Below are 21786 nucleotides of genomic sequence, written 5' to 3' on the forward strand. Positions count from 1 at the left end.
TTTGTCCTGTGTGTCTGTCTGCTTTATATTTCTGTTTCTCCTACTCCCATTCATCAGTATGTTGCCTCACCTTCTTTTCCTGCTAATCAATGGCACGTTTCTTTCACCTCCCCTGCCAACCTGCTTCCCATTTTTCTTCTCTGCTATCGATTACTCTTTCCCCATTCCCATTCCTCACCTTGAGTAAAAATGCCTTCCATTCTCAATCTTTTAACCTCACAATATTTCAGGTCCCTGTGGTGTTTTCACTTTCCCCTACCTGTTACACTACCAACTTCTCTGTTGGCCTCTGCACTTCTCCATTCTTCATCCCTCTTTTTTTGTGTCCTCTCCTCCCTTTTCTCTTTCTTTGCCTCCGGCTGTGCCGCTCTCGGTAGCTCTTTATCTCCGTCTTGCTCATGTGTTGACCGCGTGCAGCTATCTGTTATGTGTTATTGTTGTGCAGTGTGTGAGTATGTGTGTATTTTTCAGGCTGTTATGCTCTGTCAACTCCCAACGTTCATGCTCTGTTGCTCATTTCCCCTTTCCTCTCATCTCCCTCTTCTTCATCTATTCCCTTTGCCGACAGACCTGTCCACTGCAGCACTTCCTTCCCTCACCGACAGCACAGCATCTAATTCCATATTCATACAGCTCCTCTCTGCACTGTTCTCAGCACTCTCAAACAATCCCCACTTATTCAAAAGGAAACTGAGATTTATGCAGTTTGATATGTGCTCACAAAAAGATGGATATCTATATTTAAATGTATGCCGATTTAATGACGCTGATGTTAGTTAATGAAAAGTTTTAACCTTCACACCAATGACAGATTCTTTGCGGGGGGTGGAAAGGCAGCACCTTGCACACAAGGCCATGATTGATAGGATTATCTGGATGCTTCTCTCTGCCCTGCCCTCCGTCTTTGAGCTCAGTTAGACTCCTGTTTCAGCTCATTTCCTGTAACTCTCTGCTCACATAAAACAAACACTTTGTAGACTCATGCACAGGTCCAGATTTCTAACTTAACAGATTCATCAGCATTTAGTGAGCACATTTAAGAAGAACGGGAAAGGAAAGGAAATAAATTAAATACTATGATATTATGTTGTAAAGATGGATTTATCCACTTAATTTTATGGGGTGCTAGACAGAGGAAAAGACTGCTTGAAAATACTTTCCTATGTTGTGTTAGTTAGAAATGTATTTTTTTAAATTCAGTTAATTCTCTTGAGGTTGACCAATTTGATTCTTCCTTCATGTATAGATATTTAAGAAACGCATCACCGATTAAATTACTCATTTAATACATAGGAAAGGCAAAAATGGCAACAAGGGGTGAAAACTGATTTTTGATATCTCTGTCACAAACAGAAGTGGCTGAAAGACTTTTTTTCTGTTGTCCCCCATAGGTGTGGGAGTGGCAGTCAGGCAAGTGTAAAGTACTGCACGGTCATAAGGAGCAAGTCAGATGCTTCTCTCTACTCTCCAACTCACCAAACGACTCAAGACTGCTGTCCTGGTCCTTCGATGGTACTGTGAAGGTAAAACCCGTGCTCTTGCACATTTATATTACATTTAACAGCCGTGTGAGATCAAATGGTAATTTTTTCTTCTTTGCACACTCTTAGGTGTGGGACACCGAGAGCGGAGAGAAACTGCAGGACATCGAGGCTCATCACGGAACCATTCTGTCCTGTCATGTCTCGCCAGACGGATGCTTCTTTGCCACCACCTCTACTGACAAGACTGCTAAGGTTCAGCGCTCTCTCACACACACACACACACACACACACACACACACACACACACACACACACACACACACACACACACACACGAGATGAGACATATCTGTTTGTGTTTCCAGTAACAACATGACATATTACTCATCTTCTCTCAAGGCTCCTTCTTACAGCACAAACACATGGATGCACTGCTAGAGGTGATATCTTGAGAAACTTTTTTTTCCAGCAGTTTGGTAAAAGACCTTAGAGGTTGGTGTGCAGCAGAATGGCCTTGGAGAGTTAGCATCAGATCATCAGATCAGTCTGTCTTTCTGCATCCATGTCCAGTCTAGCTGGCAAACTACCCTGGCAGACTGGCAGGCCCACAATCAACTAACATCCCTGTCAGGATATTGCGTTTGCCAGGTTCCCGTTTGCCGACACCACTGCGCCTGACTTTGGCCTGACTTTGACTGACTCTGTGGACTGGAGGTTTTCTGCAAGCAGCTCTTAAATCATCGCTTCCCTACTCATCATTCACAGAGCAGCGAACTGCACCGCGTAATACAAGCTGAACAATACTGAGACGTCATGCTCTTTCACATCACCGTCTTTGTAGTGTCATTCCTTTTCCTTTCCTTGGATTCTGAATACAGCTGTGGGTTCAGTGTTAGATTCATACCATCAGTTATTCACTCACAGACAACTGGTGTTCCTGAGTGTGCACCATTAGCAACTATTCAAAGCCACTCCGTCTGGTGTTTGTTGAAGCCGGTGATCAAGAGTCACTGCCACCGAGTTTCACACGGGAATTTGGATTGGGTTGACACTTACTGTAGAGAACAGGCACTGGGTCGTCAGCCAACCTGGCTTCTGTCAGTAAACGGCAGTGAGAGAGAATGTGTGGTTTATGGATTTGGCAAAGATCATAATTGAGGTGTGTGTGTGTTGTGGGGCTGGTTAGAAGCCAGTCGCATAGTGCTTGCTCTCCAGACCGAGCAGGAGCTAAAAACACACACAAACACTAAAGTCCCTGGCTTCCATCTATCTGGAGGTCAAACCAAAAGGCTCAGCCATGACTTGCTTTGTGGAGCACCACAAAAAAGGAAAGTGCTCTGTTCTGTCTGTTCCTTTCCCTCCACCTCTTTCTCTCTTTCTCTCTCCATCCCCCTTTTTTCTTTTCTTTTCCCCTGACCTTCAGATGAATTGAACTTTGTGTGCAGACGTAGCTAGTCGACTGCCAAATGAAGTGTCTAATTATGAGGCGTGTTATTTTCAGTGCAACGCAGGATGCGGAGTGAGGAAGGAAGGAGTGTAAAAGAAAAGAGACGTGGAGGAGGGAGTAAAATATGAGCGACGGTAGCAATGAGGGAAAGATTACTGATGAACAGATAATGTTATTGTAACAACATTAGCTCTGCATTTGGCATGACTGTCATCATAAGATCTATCAGTGGGTGATGATTTTTCTGAGCAACAGAAATTAAACTTCTGTGTCATTATTACTGTGTTCAATCTTCAGTATTTACAACAGATTCTGTTCTGAGAGATTATTGCTAGGCAAACATTTCTGAACAGAGAGATTTATATTGAACAAATGTAACACACTTTCTCTTATTAATCACCTATAAAGCACCCTTAAACTGTGAGTTAGACTTCTGCGGGAAATCTCCGTCCTAACTTGTGTTGCAACTGAACACTCCTTTTATCTCTACACCGCATCCTTCCACGCGATTCAAATTGTTGTGGTATGCATCGACCCAACATGTACTTAAATTTCTCGGGAGGTGCACATCAGGTTATGTAGAAGGTTGCAGCATAGGGTTAAAATGGGGTTCCGATTATGGCACAAGATCTGATGTAGAATATATTTCACGTATAAGGCCATTGCACACAATGTAAACCTCCCCCTCAAAACACGACACAAAATTCAGAAATTTTCAGATCTGAACTTACTTTATATACACACCGAACAAGAAGCGTTTTTGCAAAAAATTTGTCCCCAGAAAATACACTGTGGAAAAAAAAAAAATGAAGTCAATATCAAGCGATGTTGGTCCTGATGTTTCTACACAAGAAAAGGAAGAAACGGAGATTCTGGTTTCATCCAGTTGTCTGGAGAAGCCAGCAGCAGGGAGAATTTCATGGTTTGATCCAGGATCTGAAGCTGTATCTCGACCGCTTTCGTACATATTTCAGGATGTCAGTGTGGCAGTTTGGAGATAGACTGGGTCAGTCGGCTCGGAAATGATTGTTCTAACTGTGTGTATGAGGTTTCAATGTCTAACCTTGTGTATGAGGTAAAATAGTATTATTTTACTTCCATATCGGTTTAAACGGCTGCATTAAGAAGAGTCTAAGAAATATTTTTAAAGCACGAAACATTTGCACGGATTTTACGCGTCTGATGTGTAAAGGCCTTTACTCTCCTTTTTAACTGATGAATCTTGACTAAATGATTTTTGGTCGCAAACTTGTGTGTGAAAGTGTGAATGTTAAGTTAAAAAAAAAATGTTTTTCTTTTCATTCTCTTTCATTCTGATCTTAGTTGTGGCACTGTGAGTCCTGGCAGTGTGCCTACACATTGATCGGCCATAAGGAGTGTGTGAGAAGCTGCCGATTCTCGTGGGACAGCCAACACCTTGCAACGGGAGATGACAACGGAGAGATCCGGGTGTGTTTTCAAAATACTCAACTTTTATTTTGAAGTCCTTTTATTCTGGCTGCTGTTCTAGAAAGAGACTAGTTAGGCATCCACTGCTGATGTAAATCAACCTTATACACAGAGCCACACAGTGTTTTGTTGGGGAGGGATGATGCAAAGTAATATGGCAGTGTCAACACACTAGCCTGCTCTATGTACAAATATGACAACGCATTAAACCACCTAATTTGCTGTGGAACATACAAAAAATGCAATTATAGCAGTCGACATTTATTCCAGAAATCACTCTGTAATTACATCTCATCACTCATTTAGATAAAGTGCTTACTAATGCATCGTGATTGCTGCGGTGCACAGAGGAGGGGTGAGATGAAAGGGGGGAGCTAGGGCTCTTTCTCAGGAGGGGGTGTGGGAGCTGGAAGAGTGTGTAAGAAGTTGGGATGAAGATAGCAGGAAGAGGAGGAGACGTCTGACAGTGGGAGGTGAAGGAGAGGACTCAGGCTGCCAAATTGGATCTCTAAGGCTTTGGAAAATGAAGCACTTGTACACAACGTACACAGAAACACACACATCCAAAGTAAATATTAAGTCATACTGTGTGAGCGGTAAAGGGGAAGATCTGCTATTCAGCCAGCAAGCCGTATCTGGTTAGTAAAGGGTTAATGCCCTCTAGTGGCCTCTGAGCAGAGCAGCTCCATTATTCAGAAATGACCGAATCCATCAGATTCAATTACGTAAACTACAGTGAAATCTCGCCCCGGTTTCTATAGAAACAAATGTGAGTCATTCAGCACAAAAAGCATGCAAAGTGTTAAATATAGCCGTACGTGTGATGTGTCACTGTCAAGTGAACATGACATGTGAACAGTTGCATAACAGCTGCAGTAGACTCGTCATTTCATTATGTTATATATTATATGGTTGTACACAGAAATGTCACATAAAGAGCAATCTTTATAGTCTTCTGTGTTTCCTTTGTCATGTTTTGAGGCTCAAGAGAAGCTTATAGCATCAAACCTTAATATTGCAGTTTCAACAGAATTCGTGCACATCATAAAGTCTTAATGGCAGGGGGCCTAGAGAGTGCAAATAATCCCAGATATACGTGCATATTTTATTAGAGATGTTTCAGTCCTCAGACTGTCATCTTGTAAAGTTCTTACTGACACTGGCATAGATATATATATATATATATATATACAATCATATGCTGCCCTTAAAATACTGAGGGGAAGCCAAAGATCGGCTTAGTACGTATAGCAATGAAATTAATGAGAGTATAAACTATACAACATAGTTTAAAGCCATCAAAGATTAGAAAAAGATGCCACAAAGAGAATAGAGAATACTTGAAATAATGTTAGTACTCCTGTGTCAGCCTGAGAAAAAGTGTATCTCAAAGACAGCGACTTAAAAGTAAAGAAGCTTACCTCTAAATCTAATGAATGAAATCTACAATTTTACTCTACCACCCACTACATCTGTTTTGTTACATAACAACAAGGAAGCATGTATTTAAAATTGACAGCGTAAAATGTGTGTTAGTTGTTTATAGGCCCTAACATTTGTTTATTGGATGTGTGACTGTGCACCACAGCTCTGGAGTGTCAAGGATGGGTCCTTGCTGAAGGTTTGTTCCCAGGAGAGTAAGGATGGCATGGACTCGCTGCATGGAGGCTGGGTAACAGATCTGCACTTCTCCCCAGACAACTCTCTTCTGGTCTCAACTGGAGGTTACATCAAGGTATGCTAATGCATTCTGCACATTCAAACCCATTTGGTTTTCACAATTGGCAATGGGTACGTCTGTTCTCATGGGAGTGAAATGCAGTTAAGTTGGACTGAGCTGTTCAAATCCATACCGTCTTACTTGTTTTTTTCTTCTGCCTCTGGATGGACAAGGTTTTCCGAGTTGTCCGTCCACCTGACATTGTTAGATATACGCCAATAAGTGTCATTCAAGTGACAGAATCTCTTAAACACCTTGTGGAAATGTATTCAGATTTGGCACAAACATTCACTCGAACCTAAAGAAGAAATTATTATATATGATTGTCAAGATTCTAAGGTCAATTTGACCTCACTTTTGCCTAAACCTCAAGAATCATTATTAATTTGGCAACCTTTCAAAGGATAAATTGCAAACTGATGACATTTTAAACTGAAAAGGTCAAAAGTCAGTCTCTCAGTGACCTTATGTAATTCCCAAACTGCTTTGTGGGACATTATTTAATGCTATAATTTGTGAGCAGGAGAGATTTTGATCCTGTTACTCCTTGGTGAATTAATGACAGGTCTTTGATGCCCACTTGTTATTTTTCCTCTGTGGTTTCCTTTACTTTACTACATTTGTCGTATAAATCTGCACAGACATGGATCTAAACTTCAGCACTACTGGCCGGCAGAGGCATGCAGTCACTGGACATTTTATGTCTTCATTAAAACGCCAGTTGGAAAGATGACAGGAAATAAAGGGAGAATGAGGTGGTTGATAATAAGCAACAAATGTCTCCATGAGCTTGAGATATTGCAGTTTATGGCAAGTGCTGAATAATCACCTTCATTTTTTTTACATTGTGGGTTGTGTTTTTTTAATGTGATTATTCTGGGGGATAAGAGGGGCGCAGTGTTTCATTTTCATGGTATGCAACCTCGATGCTGCCAGGACACTGCAAAATATTAACTTTTCTAAGGAAACAAAATTAGCAGTGTTGGCTGGTCACAAATCCTTTTATTGAGTGATGAAAACCCCCACAAATAATAACAGATGATAGGTAGTAATTTACCTACTATCACCCTAAATAGACATCACATCACACACACTCTGTGTAATGTGTATTTTTATTGCCTTTGTTATGCAGAGGTATACATAGGTATAGTCCTGCTTCCTGCTAACTAATAAACTTGAGTATATTTCTTTATTAAAAAGCTGTTTATGGATTTATGCAGAATACATTTCTTGATGCCTCTGTTTTCAAAAATGTAAGGTAGGTAGGTGAACGCTGATTGAGAATCACCGTAAAATCAATGGAAAGATGCTTGCCAGCATGTGCCATCTCTGCATTCACTAGACAGCTGTTGCAATGCTGCAGGTTTACATAAAACACAGAATGCCTTAGAGAAAGATATCAGTGTCTCCTTGTGACATGACTGGAATGGTCTAGGTCTACGGTCTCGTTCTTATTGCCTTTACTTTACAGCAGAGGGGTCACAGAGCGGACAGTCTCAGCTGAGCTCTGATTGGCCATTTGTTCAGCAATGATGTAATTCTCCAGGGAGAGCACTTCTGATTGATGAGGCTTTATATCTCGGATTACTCCTGATACTGTGTGTGGGGTAGTGCCGTGTGCACGATTGTGTACAAGTGCGCTTTTGTTTATACCTGCATGTGTGGGTCGACAGAGTCGTTTCTATTGAAGGCAGAGAGTGCTGCTGTTCAGGCTTTATATAGACATGATCTCTGGTACAGATTGCTGTTGACAAAATTATAAAACTTGGAAATTATTTCAAAAGTAAAACTAACCCCCGAATTTACTCATTTTATCTAAACATTAAAAAAAACTCTATCTTTCAGACGTATTTTTGTGTCCTCGAGGTATACAGTGCATGTGCAGAGTAGTCTGAGAGTAAAAGTCCTCACTAGGCGGTTCCAAAAGGCCACGATGGTAGCATGACATCATACATAAAAAAATTTATGATCTTTAGATTTTTCTTTCTGCATTTAGATAATAAGGGCCATTTTTGGATGTTGAGTTATTCTGTTGCAGCTTTTGGAAACATGGCATAAGAAATCAAAATAATAAAGTTGAGCAGTATCTGCTATGGTAAAGATCAGCAACTGAACAATAATAAAAAAAAAAAAAAAAGGTTCCTTTCTTTCTCCTTGCATTTGTCTGTGTGCTGTGGAGAGCGGGTAAATACCCCTCAAAGTGGCAACCCTGTGTTTGTGTATGTCAAAAGCAACTGTAACAGTCCTGAAGTGGTGCACTTCCTCGTAGCCTTTCAGCAGTTTTCATCATTTGGGGTAGTTTTCAACATCAAAATCATGATCAGTCGCAGACGTGTGCATCAAACCATGATCGGAACGAGTCTTTCATTAAGTGATATGAAAATAACAGGCTGGCTCTAAGTGGTCCAGAAGTGCAAAATGTTATTTTAATTAATTGATTTTTTTTATGGGTTACCACCTGAGTGTTAAATATGTAAAGGCCTTCCACTAAACTGCAGGTATAGGTTACTGAATGACCTGATTTATTTCTTTTTTACATCAGTGAATTTAATTTCTTCTCTGATGGCACAGCATATTCCACGATGACAATGCCAGGATTCATCAGCTCAGATTAACTGGTTCAGGATATTCACACATGGATGGGCTACAACAGCATCCAGACCTAAACCTCTTGAGAGTCTTTGGAGTGTACTGGAAAAGATTTTCATAGTTCAACTCTCTTCATAAATACAGTTTCTTAGTGAAATATTAATACATATTAAAACAAGTCGTGCATAAACTTATCAAAAGATGCCACGGTGGATGTGCGCCCCTATCTAAGCTAAAGGCATTTTTTTAAGCTGGGAAGAGAACACTTGTTATATATTTATGAATAGATATAAACAATATTAAATAGATTTTACAAATAAATAGCTATTTACTATTATCCAGCTACTTACTCATATTTAACTACTTAAATATTTCTTGAAGCATACATTTCTTTTGCCCTACAGTTGGCAAAATTTGCATGATGTATTTGATCATCCAAGATTTTTTGTGTATGTGTAATTTGTGTAATCCACACACAGACAGAAGTGTAAAAGCATCTAGCTAAGCCAACTGATTATCGGCCTGAACTTCACAGTTGGTACACAGACATGATAATGGTCTCACACCAAAATTCTGGCAACAAAGCCGTTTCCTATATTTTCACCGAAATAAAAATATTCCTGTAATCATGGTTTGCTAGCAACAGATTAAAAACCTGAAAAACAAAACAAAAATCAAAAGAAACCTGTTTAAATCCTTTTTTCTTTCTTTATCTCATCCTCAACCTTACCTGCCAGTGAAAATCTAATAGTCATGTGCTGTAATCTGCTTATGTCGCCCTTAAAACTGTGACAAAATCAAAACCATTAGACGTCTACTAATACACCCTTCTGCTTGTTTATTAATAAACTTATACAGACAGGGCTGCTCTACCCGCAGCACTAATGCAGACCTCATCTGCTTCATCTTGCGTCACATCAGGATGACGGTCGTAATTATTCTGGGAATCGGATCACTCTGTTACGCCGTTTCATAGACCCTCTGTCTTCTTCAGCGAAGCGTGTTGACATGATAGATCAGCGAGTGGATTTGAGGAGAGGTGATGGATTACTCTGCCTGTCTTAAAGGGTGAGCCTCCCTCAGCCTCAGGCTTTGATTGATTAATCACATAGTGTGTCAGCTGGACAGCTATGAGAAGCCATCCCGTCTGTCATAGTAATTACCCTGACAGAGTGAGTATCTCTCATGACAGATAATATAGCCCACAGACTGAGAAAGCACAATAATAATCTGTTTTAACGATTATTGTCAGCGTGTCTCCACGCTCGCCCATTCTGCAACAAATGTCTTCAATTTTACATGGAAACTTATTAGTAAGTAAGCTGATATTTAAAACCTCTGCCCTAGCATTTCTGTATGTTTCTGACGTCTGGATCTGACAGTTATGAATAAATGAAGCAATAAATGAAGCAAGATACTATTTACTATCACTCAACTATTTACTCAGATTTGAGAATGATTCATGGAGTCTTTTTATGTGGTAATCATTCTTCTGTCAGTCTTGGAAAAAGGCCTGGTGATCGTTTGAGCGTCCTCATAAGGGTATTTGGTTTGCATTTATCCTCAGCTGGTGTAAGGGAAAGATTTCATTATGAGGGATCAGTGGGATTGTGTAAGATGTGCGTTTGGATCATAGATGTAGGCTGATATCGAAGTCTGGCTCGAACACCACAAAAGCTCTAAATAAAGGCTTAGCTGAGGAGCATGAGGGCTGAGTAACTTGTTTTTTTTGTTAATTAGAATTTAGAATTAGAGTTTATAACCATCAAACCTGATAACAGAGTAAAGAAAATGACAATGCAGTGTACTGTAAAAGTATACCTTCACCATAATAGCAAATTCATTCCTCAATAAACAACAGTAAAATGTTTAAAACGTTCCTAATATGTTTGGTGTCAGGAGTCGACCAATTTGATTAACTTGGCTAGAAAAAAATCCGATCCAGAATCAGGATGTGATCACAGCCTTTATTGTTTACGAATTTGAATAATAAGCAGCACATATAAATAGCATTACAGAGCTCGAAACTCCTCTGACTCATAATGCTACACAACAGATCTAAACCAATGTGTTTATGCAGAGAAACAGCAGACCAGAATTTAAAGACTGCAGCAAATTTGTCTTGGGGGGGATATTTGGAAGTAGCAGCAGCATAAGAACAATTTAGATTAGGTTTGATATAAACCAAAATCAACCCTTTAATCACTGTTTTTGTTAACTCTGCAGTTATTTCATAGATTGTAATGTAGTAAGTACAGGAAGAAGGTGCGTTCTGGACTACTGAAGAACACTGGAGAATTTAGGTTCATTTCACAGGTAGTAGCTAGCTTCTACAGTCCCTTGCATATCTATAGTACCTTGCCACATTCCAGAATACAAAGCATACGTGAGTATGGGACGTTTTATAGCTCAAACTTACAACGTACACCTGGTAGTTGATTCGTTCACAGCATAAACGAACCGCACTGGAGTTTGTTTGGATCTGCAATGAAACCACCTCCTTCAAAGGGTCTCGGTACGGTTGTTTTGGTCCAAACCCAAGTGCGATTACTAGGTTCCAATCTGAACAAAAGAAACCAGAGTTCAGTTTAAACGGATTAAACACAGAAGGTGTGATAACACTGCTAAGACCGAACCACGTTTCATTTGTGCGACAGCGTTTTGGAAGACAGCTGTCATAGTAAGCAAAGCGGAGCACGCCCGAGAATGTTCTCCTTATCGCGATGTGATTCAGTGGAGAGTTTTCAGCTATCAGATCCTCTCTGATCACAGCTCTAAACATGAGAAGCCCTTTCACGGTGTGACACGGTGTGTGTTGATGCTAGCAGAATGATGATGTTACTGGCCGGATAAGAGCCAGAGCAGTGACAGCGGGTGACGTCTCCCGTGGATCTCTCTTAGACGATGGGTTGATATGATACAACACGAGCCTTGTAGCTCTTATTGTTTGTCTCCTTCTATTTGTCTCCTTGGCCACCTGTGCAGAATGATGTTTTCTTGTTTGTCCTGGTGCTTTTGTGTTTTCATGTCTCTGTCAGTACTCCTTCCTTAATCATCTCTCAAGCTGCTGTTTTTCCACGTCTGTGCTGCTCTCATTCTGTGCGTTTTATCACGCCCTGCTTCTCTGTATGCTTGGGTGAATGATGCGAGTGTAATTAAAAGCAGCAGGCCATTGTGTGAGGGTATGTGTTAGTCCAGTCCCCTGTTGTGGGTAGATGCCGGTGTAGAGTGTTTAATTAAACTTCTCATGCTCCTTGTCACCAGTGTTTCTTTTTCTCTTCAAAAAAAGAAAAACCCACATTAAATTGCTTGTATTTCTTACAAAACAAACGCCTTCAGTGTTTGTTTGGTGTGTGTGTGTGTGTGTGTGTGTGTGTGTGTGTGTGTGTGTGTGTGTGTGTGTGTGTGTGTGTGTGTGTGTGTGTGTGTGTGTGTGTGTGTCAGGATTTGATGTAGTGGCGTGGTCCAGCCCTCAGAGAGAGGCCGTTACATTCTACAGAGACTCCCATCATCTCTCCCTTCTGTTCTGGGTCCTGCCAGGAAATGCTGTACCTGTCTCACACCTGGCCTTGATACACACACGAACACACGAACTCTGCAAACGGCGATGAGACAATCCGTCACAGTGCCATGGTCCAACAGGGAGGCAGCAGGTGTGAAAAGGCTCATCCTGACTGCAAGAACACACACGCACCCCCACCAGCCCAGAATAATTCACACCATTATGTTACAAACAAAACAAAAGCACTCAAGTGTCTCTTTGTAAATACTGATTCAGAAGAAAAACGCCTGTCCTATAGTATTGAGCCCTAATCAATAACTGTGGGTACTCTTTAGGAGGTTTTACACTTTGTGCATCCGTGAGTCTGCTTATCGGACGAAGAGTTTAAATTACAGTCACCAGCTACGCATGCACCCGGGCAGAAGTATAACCCGAATGAATACTAGGTTGTCGGGTCTCCAGCTTTGCGTGTCCATGTCCTCAACAGAGTTTAATCCAGGCTTAAGGTTTGTTCTATGTTACTAAGTGACCTGTCATAAACCAGGCTTAGGAGCCATGTCGTTAGCAGGGATCTGAATCCTGTTTGGTTGATCATCTTGCATCAGTTGGATCAGCCTTGTTTTAAAATTAGAATCCAAAAAACTTGTTGGATAATCTAGCAAGCCCAAATAAAAAGTCTTCTTCCTATTTCGGCTACTCCATTTAGGGGTCGCCGCGTCAGATTATCTGCTTCTGTCACATCCCATCCTTCGTTTCCTCTTCTGCCACACCAACCCTCTGCATGTCCTCCTTCACTACATCTATGAATCTTTTCTGATCTTCCTGTTCTGTTCCTGCCCAGCTTCAACAGTTCTTTTCCATATCTTCATGATATGGCTGTTCAGCCGTATCCCCCTGTAGTTACTATAGCGCTTCACATCATCCTTGTCCTCTCTCCCAGCCATCTCTCTACCTGCACAGGTATGTCATCTGACCAACCACTTTTCTACTGTTCATCCTCTTTATACCAGGAAATGATAGGAAGTAAGACTTCTGTAGAAGACTACTAATGTGGGAAAATAACCTTCAGCATCAAGACTGCATTGAAAACTCATTGAATGTGAATTTTTTGCATTATTGGGCAGTTATTGTACCAACTAACATTGATTAACTAACTAAATTCCCCCTTAAATTAACATTGTCTTCGCTAGAACAGGACAATAGCAGCACAAAATTGCCACACGCATACTAAATCGCACACAAACATACATACATACACTTCTAAAAGGTGTAAGCCCAGATGGATGCGAGTATTTCAGGTGATGGTTCTCCCCTGCTACTTCTGTTGTCAGACATCACTTATCAGGCGAACGTGTGATGGAGGAAAACGAGAGAAACACAATTTCACCTTTTTACTTTCTTGGACTCCCCTTGCTTTCAGTCCCTATTTTTCTTGGGTTCCCAGAAGACCTGTTCGCCCTGTTTCTCTTATCTCTCTGTTTTACACCTTCCTTCAGTTGTCATTTGTTTTTTTTATACAATCACACACTGTGGTTATCAGTGTGCCTTTTTAGCTTTCATCCATCATACCAAAATCCATCTCTTTGCTGTTTCATCAGCTCAAGCCAACATTATTAAGCGTCCTAACAAGTCCTTGGCGGCCAGTGAATTGTTAGAGCCAGTCGTCACTCCAAGCAAGACTCAAAGTGAGGTAGGAGGGCGGGGAGACTAGATGAAATGAAGGAGTGAAGGTTGCGCTGACCTTCCCTCAAGAGACAGTTGATGGATGAAAAATGTGTCAAAGATTGAGAAAGACTTGCGTAGCAGCAAGTTGCGTAGGTCTGAGCAAAAAGAACTGTCCAGAGTAAATGCATTCACCTCTCCCGGGGGATGGGTGAGGTATCGAGCAGTCAAGACTCTCGTATAATGAGATTGACTAAGCCATGAGTAAATGTGTCTCATTTTTCCTCACCGGCAAAGCCGATCTTAATGCTTTCTCTCAAGGCTAAACATTAGTCATTACAACTATTCATTCTTCTGTCTCTAGATCGTGTTGTGTAAACCCTTTTTTTCTTCTTCTGCATAAATAAGACGTGTTGCATATGTGATTTTTTTTTTTTTTTTTTTTTGATTGGACATAACAAAAAGGGGGCTGTGTGTTTCAAAATGTTTAATATTTTAGAATCCACGTGTCACCAAGTGATTTAGTGAGCCTCTATCCCAGCCATTATAGAGTATGGGGACGCCAGTCCATTACAGGACAGACCTCCACACACTCTCACATCCACAGCTGCTTCCAACTTAGAATCACTTACTAACATGGATGCCTTTGGGCTCTGGGGTGAAAGCCGTGCATGCACAGGGAGAACACGCAGACTTCTCCCTGTGCATATGACCAGGAGGTCCAAGTGATAGCACTAACAACTGCACCACTGGGCAACTACTGGTGGATATTTAAGTAACAGTAGAGTGTCTTAGAATAGTTTTATACAACAACAACAAACTTTATTTATATAGCACATTTAAAAACCAGTGGTATGCCAAAGTGCTTAACATACAAGAGGGTTTATAGTTTGTCTCATCCTCTGCATTTGAAAGCTGACTAAAAATAACAAAGATCACCCTTACATTGTTTTTGTCTGAGTCCAAAAGTCCTAGTGATTCACTCTACTGTCATAATTTATATGACCAAAAAACTAGAAATCCTTGCAAAGGACATGCTTGAACAAGAAAAGGGATGATATTATTACTTGAAAAATAATTTAAACCATTGAAAAATTATTGAATATGTCTACCAAAGAAAAATGGCCAGAACCAAGAGTTTGTATAATTCCAATAAGCTTGAAAGTTAATATTTGGTATGATCACCTTTCTTCTTCAATCTAGTGGATTCTCAAATGCAGCTTTCGTGTAAAGTCTTCAGGTAGTCTTCAGGAATAGTTCTTCAGGCTTATTGGAGGACATTCAAAGCCTTTGTTTGGATGCTGACTGCCTTTTTATCTGTTTTCTGTCGAGATGCTTCACACTGCTTCAATCCATGACTAATAGTGTGCATTTTTCTGTAGGCTTTCCAGATGGTATTGCATTGTGGATCAAAATTTGACTGCACTTCTTTGTTTTCAATATTCCATAATGTTTGACAAAATCCCCAACAAATGCAGCTCCAAACCATGAAAGCACCTCTACTGTGTTTTACAAATGATGTAGACCAGGGGTCCCCAATCCCAGTCCGCGAGGGCCGGTGTCCCTGCAGGTTTTAGATCTCACCCTGGGTCAACACACCTGAATCACATGATTAGTTCATTACCAGGCCTCTGGAGAACTTCAAGACATGTTGAGAAGGTAACTTATCCATTTAAATCAACTGTGATGGATCAAGGACACATCTAAAACCTGCAGGGACACCGGCCCTCGTGGACTGGGATTGGGGACCCCTGATGTAGACTCTCACTGTTGTCCTGAACTTCTCCGTACATACTCCCAACAGTTTTATCCAAAAATTGGAAATTTGGATTCATCACTCCATCAGACCTCTTGCCTCTGATTTTTCAGTCTACTTCTTTTACAATTTGGCAAACACTAGTTTTTTTTTTTTAATGATTTCCATTATTTAAAAATGATTTCTCACAGCCACTGAGAACATTCCTGATGATGCTTTAGTGAACAGCACATGGATCAACTGATGAGCCAGATACATTTTTCTATCTCTTAAAGACACAACTTTCAGATCCTGTTCATCTGCTGCAGATGTTTTATTCTGTCCACTACTTGCCCGGTTATCCTTAAAATATTTTGATGGTAACCTCCAAACCGTGCCAATTAAGCCAAGTTTTGGCTAGTAAAGGGTGACCATAATTTTCCAAATAAAGAGGGCACTTGTGCCAGTCATGAAGAACTTTAATAATACTGTTTACTTAAAGAGAACTATAACATATCTAAACGATGCCTTCTCTGTGCGGTTAATGAATGGTGAAATAAAAAATGTCATATAGGTTTTTACAAGTCAACAAGTGCAAAAAAAGAGGACGGTTGGTCAGCCTAGGTTAGTAACTCTTTGGAAATCACCTTGTTGGTCCAAAAATACTAATTCATGCCTGTCAAACTGTGTTGTTTTGGGGATTTTTCCTGGATACAACTACAAAAAAAATGTTTCTGCAACAGGCAGCCAATTGTCTGTTATGTGTATGCACAACACTGGTTCATCCCTTGAGTAAGGTGCTATTTTAAATGCTTGAATGATTCATAGGTTAGTGTTAAGTGGATTAACGAACAAACAAACAAAAAAACATTCCTCTGAGAATGATCAGAAAACGAGGGCTGGTACAAACCAGCCAATGTTCAAGGAGACCTTCAGAAAACCTACTGCTTAAGACCAAAATGTAAATAGAATAGAATAAGTTGGCTCAAGTCTTGAAAATGTTATTTACTAAGTGAACTGGAATCTCTACAGTTCACCTTTCGCTGCTGTGTCACAGGGACCAACGCTGACTGAGGAGCTGCCATGTTTATTTCCAATCGTAGTGTCTCACAGGTTATTACCTCTCTCTTGTGATTCTAATTTCAGCCCTTCATCAAATGTAGGCCAACAAACAAGTCCCTTAATTGCGAAATGAACTGCAGTTCGTGATGTTTTGTCTGTGTCCTTTATTCTGACACTAGAAGAACTAGAACTCTGTTACACTAATAAATCATGTAGAGCTCACTTTGGTGCTTATTCAAATAGAAAAAGCACTTACATAGGCTGCCACTCATACTTACAACTTTTGAAACAGAAGCAGGCCTAGACAGAAATCTGAAGATGGCATGACTACATCCTGAAAGAGAACGATAAATATTTGGACTGAATGATGCTTATTGTGAGAAAAAGCATCAAGATCTGCTTTGCCTGTGTTTTTTGTTTTATAAAAGGATGGGAGAGCGTTCACACTTGCCACAAGCCCTTGGTCAATAATCTATCAATACAGTGAATCGCAACTTTATTTATAGCTGCAGTTTGTGTGGCTGTGACTTTCTGGTTTTCTCTTTCTGTTGTTCCTCTAATACGCTTTGAGGTTATGTTATTTGCAACAACAATGATAACAATTAATTTCTTCATGGGGTTCATTTTATCTCCATGCAACACTTGTGTGTACTTCGAATCTTTCTTTTTTGTGTAGCAACAAAAAGACAGCCACCTTTAGTATATTTGGAATTTGTTGCACCCTTTGGCTTTCACTTTGATCAGTCCACTCCCACGCCTTCAAAATTGGTCCAGAGATGGAAATAACACATTTTTATAGCCTTCTAAGAGTCAGTGTAATAGGCCGCCATGTTGGTTCAGGCAGCGTTTGCAGCTTTGCTTTCATTCAATGGTTTCGTGCTTCACGCTGTTTCAGAAATAAGCATCCCGCAGTGCTGCTCCAACGTAGAAGCAGACCTGGGTCTAAAAATACCTGCACACGCTCGCAAGATGCAAAAGACCCCCTGAAAGCGCAGCTATCTTTTTCTTAGACAGAACAACAGTTCTCTTTTCTGTTCTAGGCATTTTTTTTAATGCATATTTTAACATGCACATGCTCTTCCTCATGTGGTCAAAGTACATCCAGAGCAGACACGTACCCCTTCGACTGTCTGCTTAGGAATTTGTTTCTGTACGAGATAAAAGACGAGCGAAGAACTTTTGAAAGAGTTGATATCGGAATGAAGATGGCCTGGTTTCTGTACTCGTTGTCAGGCTTTGGGTATGAACACAAGCTGGTGAAATATTTATCTGCCTCTTGGAGGCGGTTGTTTCCTCTGCGTTCCTCATTAAGCCAGGGTTAATTGTCTCTCTGGCTGGAAAAGAAGGGTCTCTGTTTGTGCTTTAAAAAAAAGGAACAGCAAGACGAAATGAGGCAGGGAAGATGTGTTAGATTACCGATAAAGGGGAAAAGTAGTGCTAGGTTGTGTGTGCTTTTCAAAATGCAAAGACGCTCGCTCACAAATTAGCTTACTCAAGCTTGTTCCTTAAAGTAGGCTTTCATGTCACATATATATATATATATATATATATATATATATATATATATATATATATATATATATATATATATATATATATATATATATATATAGATATATATAGATATAGATATATATATATATATATATAGATATAGATATATATAGATATAGATATATATATATATATAGATATAGATATAGATATATATATAGATATATAGATATATATATATATATATATATAGATATATATAGATATATATATATAGATATATACTGTTACTGTGGTGGGTGCTCATAGGAAACAGCCAAAGTTTCACATAATGAGGTCGGCATATGTGCAAGTGATCCCCGTGAGCCAAAAACTCAGCTTCAGTCTGCAGTTTTTTCCTACTCTTGGCTCTATATAACGGCAATAAGAGCAAGGTAGTTAGTTGGTCATTTTCATCCCATGTGGGTCATAAGGCTGCAACAAAGACAGTGGGTATACGTTATGTGGTCGTCTCAAGCACACAGCTCTGGTGGTAAGCGCAGAAGCCCGACCAGCTCGCTGTTCAAGTCTTCTCTTTGCAAGAGAGAAGCAATCAGGCCAAAGTCAACTAGACGGGAACCGTTGGTGTTAGACAGGGATGTTCTGAGTGGCTACGACAAGGCATAGATACAGAAGGATTGTTTTGAACTGTGAATCATGCAAAGCTATTGTGATGCCAAGAATAAAAATACATTTTGAAATGGCACATTCCTACTGATTTTATTTGTTCTGTACCTTGATATGTTTTTGTATTCTTTTTCTGGCATTTAATTTTGTTCTTTATTGCTTTTGCCAAGAAGGTTATGTTTATGGTAGTGTTTGTGTACGTGCGTGTTATTCTGTCTGTTAACAGTCCATTCAAATTGCCTTCTATCCACCAAGGTCTTCAAGGTCAATTTGATAATTTTTTTTTTATCATAAATTGACAGAAAGCCTTTTAGCTTAGAAACTATGATTCTTACCAGTGTGATATTGTCAACATATAGATATTACTGTATAAATATAAGATCAATCGATTAATCTAAAAGTCAAAGTGATGAGACTGCCTTATAGAGCTATCTAAAATGAGAACAGGTTATCAAACTGACAAGAACATACTGGCATGGGATAGTTTGTGAGTATAGTTGTACACATTAGAGTAACAGGTTATAACAATTTAAATGCATAGCAATACGAATATATGTACAATATTCTAAAATAACTATTATTGTTTTATTATTTTTTTATTTATTACTACTACTACTACGTTATTACTAAACATTTAAGCAAATTTTGCTAAACAATGAAACAAATGCTACACATGGATCATATCCACATAATTAAATAAAAGAATAAAAACAATTATGCTTGAAATGATGTCAGGTAGATTAAAACGGGGCAAAAAGCAAAAGCTTGCACATTGCACCTGTTTTCACTGCTCTAGAAAATTCTTAGAAAGGAAAAAAATAACAAAAGTTGAGTCTTTTTTACCTTGTTTGAATCACAGTTATCACCACCATCTGTCCTTCCAGCCCTGCTGGTTGGAGATATTATTTCATTGTTGTTTACTTTTTCTAAATTAAGTGTGGCCATTTATTTCTGTTGCTGTAAAATCAGATTTTTATTATTTTTTTGTAATAAAATCAAGATTTAAATTGTCACACCTGCCCTTTCCTGATAAACCTAACAAATGATTTATTATAAATGTATAAAATTGCTGTTACTTGTAAATGTTGTAAATGTAACAGCAATTTTATGATTAAATAAATTAAATGAAGCTCACTGGTCACAGGTTTCTAGCTTTGGGCCAAACTGATAATGTGAAAACAAGATTTTCTGTTGAAGTTAGCTCTCCTCTTTTCTCTCGGTGTTTCTTTGCCAGTTTCACACATAATCTAAGTGTAAATTATATATTTGTTTTCTTTTCTTAATCCCCAGCTGCTCTTTTATCCATCAAGTACATTTTTTGTCTCTCACCATTTCTTTTGATGTTTCTTGTTCTTTCCCTGTTATGGAGTCTCTTGCTCTACATATATATTTTTTTTCATTTATCTTTGCTACATTTTTAAATCATAGAATAGGGCAATACGTGACAAAGAACAATAAGACACTGAGGATGAAAAGAAGGGGAAAAAAATCAAGGACGTGATGTGTCTTTGTTGCTTTTCATGTTTTTCTGCTATGTAGAAGCCATATTCATTTCCATTTCCATGTTTTTTTTTGGGAGGGGGTTCTGGTTTATCTGTGGTGAATAAGGAGTAGCTGGTGGGAATGCTGGTGAGAGAAAAGTGAAGGAAGAAAGCCAGCGTGTGAGGGAGAGATGTGTAGAGGATTGTCTGAGCATCAATATTTCAGCAGCGGAACCTTGGATAAATAATTCAGCCTCAGAGTCGCGCTGTGTCCCTCTCTGCTAGACTCATGACCTGCTCACACGCTAAATCCCTCACTTTCTCTTTATGAAATGGAGGTGGCCTTACAAAATCACCTCTGGTTGGTCCCCCCCCTTTTTCTTTTTTTTTGTTTAATCTTCTTCCTCTCCAGCGTCCACTCCTTGTGGTCTGGCTCTAGATACTTTCCTTTTTATTTCTACTTAGCATAGAAACTGTACCTATTCCCCCCGGACTCTATTTATGTAAGAGGAAGATGAATTACCTCCTTCCTCCCTTCTAAAAGACCCAACTGTGTTCACACATAAGCATCACTCTGGTCCTCAAATGAATATAAAAACTGTTTTGTTTTTTTTATTACATAAGCAATTCTGACTTTCCCTCAGGTAGCCTGAATAAGCAGACCTATTTAGCCTCACCACAGCTAATGGTGAGGGCCTGTCTGAGCCAATCTGGTTCTCCTCTGTTGTTGCCTGAGATGAACTGGGGTTACTCACATTCACACAGACACTATCAGGCCTTCCCCAGATGTCATTCTGACCTCTGTGTATGTGAGCTTGACACTATCTGAATCTACAGAATGCTTTGGCTGTATTGATAAGGGGATCAGTGGTCATTGTTTTGTCATCACGTTTTAGTCAAAGGAGATGCCATAAATATTTGTGCTTTTCATCCAGTGCTATTTGTACTCCCACCGATTGTTGGTATAACTTCTATCATTTGCTATCAGGGATAATAGCTTTTGGACTGCTGCTTCACTTTCCCTTGATGGTTACAGAAGAACGTTCTTTTTGTTTTATGTTCTTTTTTGAGTTTTTTATTTATTCATTTATTGCATAACACCTTCCCCCTGTCCTTCTCTGGCAATAAAAATGTACTACAAGCTCACCGGTTTTACCCAGAAACTGATGGTTTCTGCTCCTGTGGCTGCCTAAGGCCCTCAGGGACGGGAATGAGGCGTGCCAGCTGAGTCCCTTACCATGATTCTTTTGCTTCAGTGGTGTAAGAAGCCACAGGATGCCAACTGGGTTCCTGATTTCCAAAAGCTATTCCAGAAGTCATTCATTTAAAGTGCAGAGTTTACAATATTATACTGTACTGCACCACCACGGCTCTCTTCTCACATATTCTAGTCTCAGGTGACGCTTTATTTGCACCTCAGCCCAGTAAAAAGTGACATGACAAACCCAGGATCTTACCACAGCACCTCCATGTCACTGCTGCCGTTTCTGCAACA

General features: G+C 39.8%; 1 protein-coding gene across 1 annotated transcript in view; it reads left to right on the forward strand.

The window, feature by feature from the left end:
- apaf1 (apoptotic peptidase activating factor 1) overlaps window positions 1-21786 on the forward strand; it is a 48051-nt gene that overhangs the window by 18304 nt on the left and 7961 nt on the right. The window contains exons 23-26 of the mRNA XM_003444978.5: window positions 1392-1523; window positions 1611-1736; window positions 4255-4380; window positions 5969-6115. Of these exons, the coding sequence (XP_003445026.1) occupies window positions 1392-1523; window positions 1611-1736; window positions 4255-4380; window positions 5969-6115 (531 nt within the window). The remainder of the gene's footprint in view (window positions 1-1391; window positions 1524-1610; window positions 1737-4254; window positions 4381-5968; window positions 6116-21786) is intronic.

This window comes from Oreochromis niloticus, linkage group LG17 (genome assembly GCF_001858045.2).
Source record: "Oreochromis niloticus isolate F11D_XX linkage group LG17, O_niloticus_UMD_NMBU, whole genome shotgun sequence".
Taxonomy (NCBI): domain Eukaryota; kingdom Metazoa; phylum Chordata; class Actinopteri; order Cichliformes; family Cichlidae; genus Oreochromis; species Oreochromis niloticus.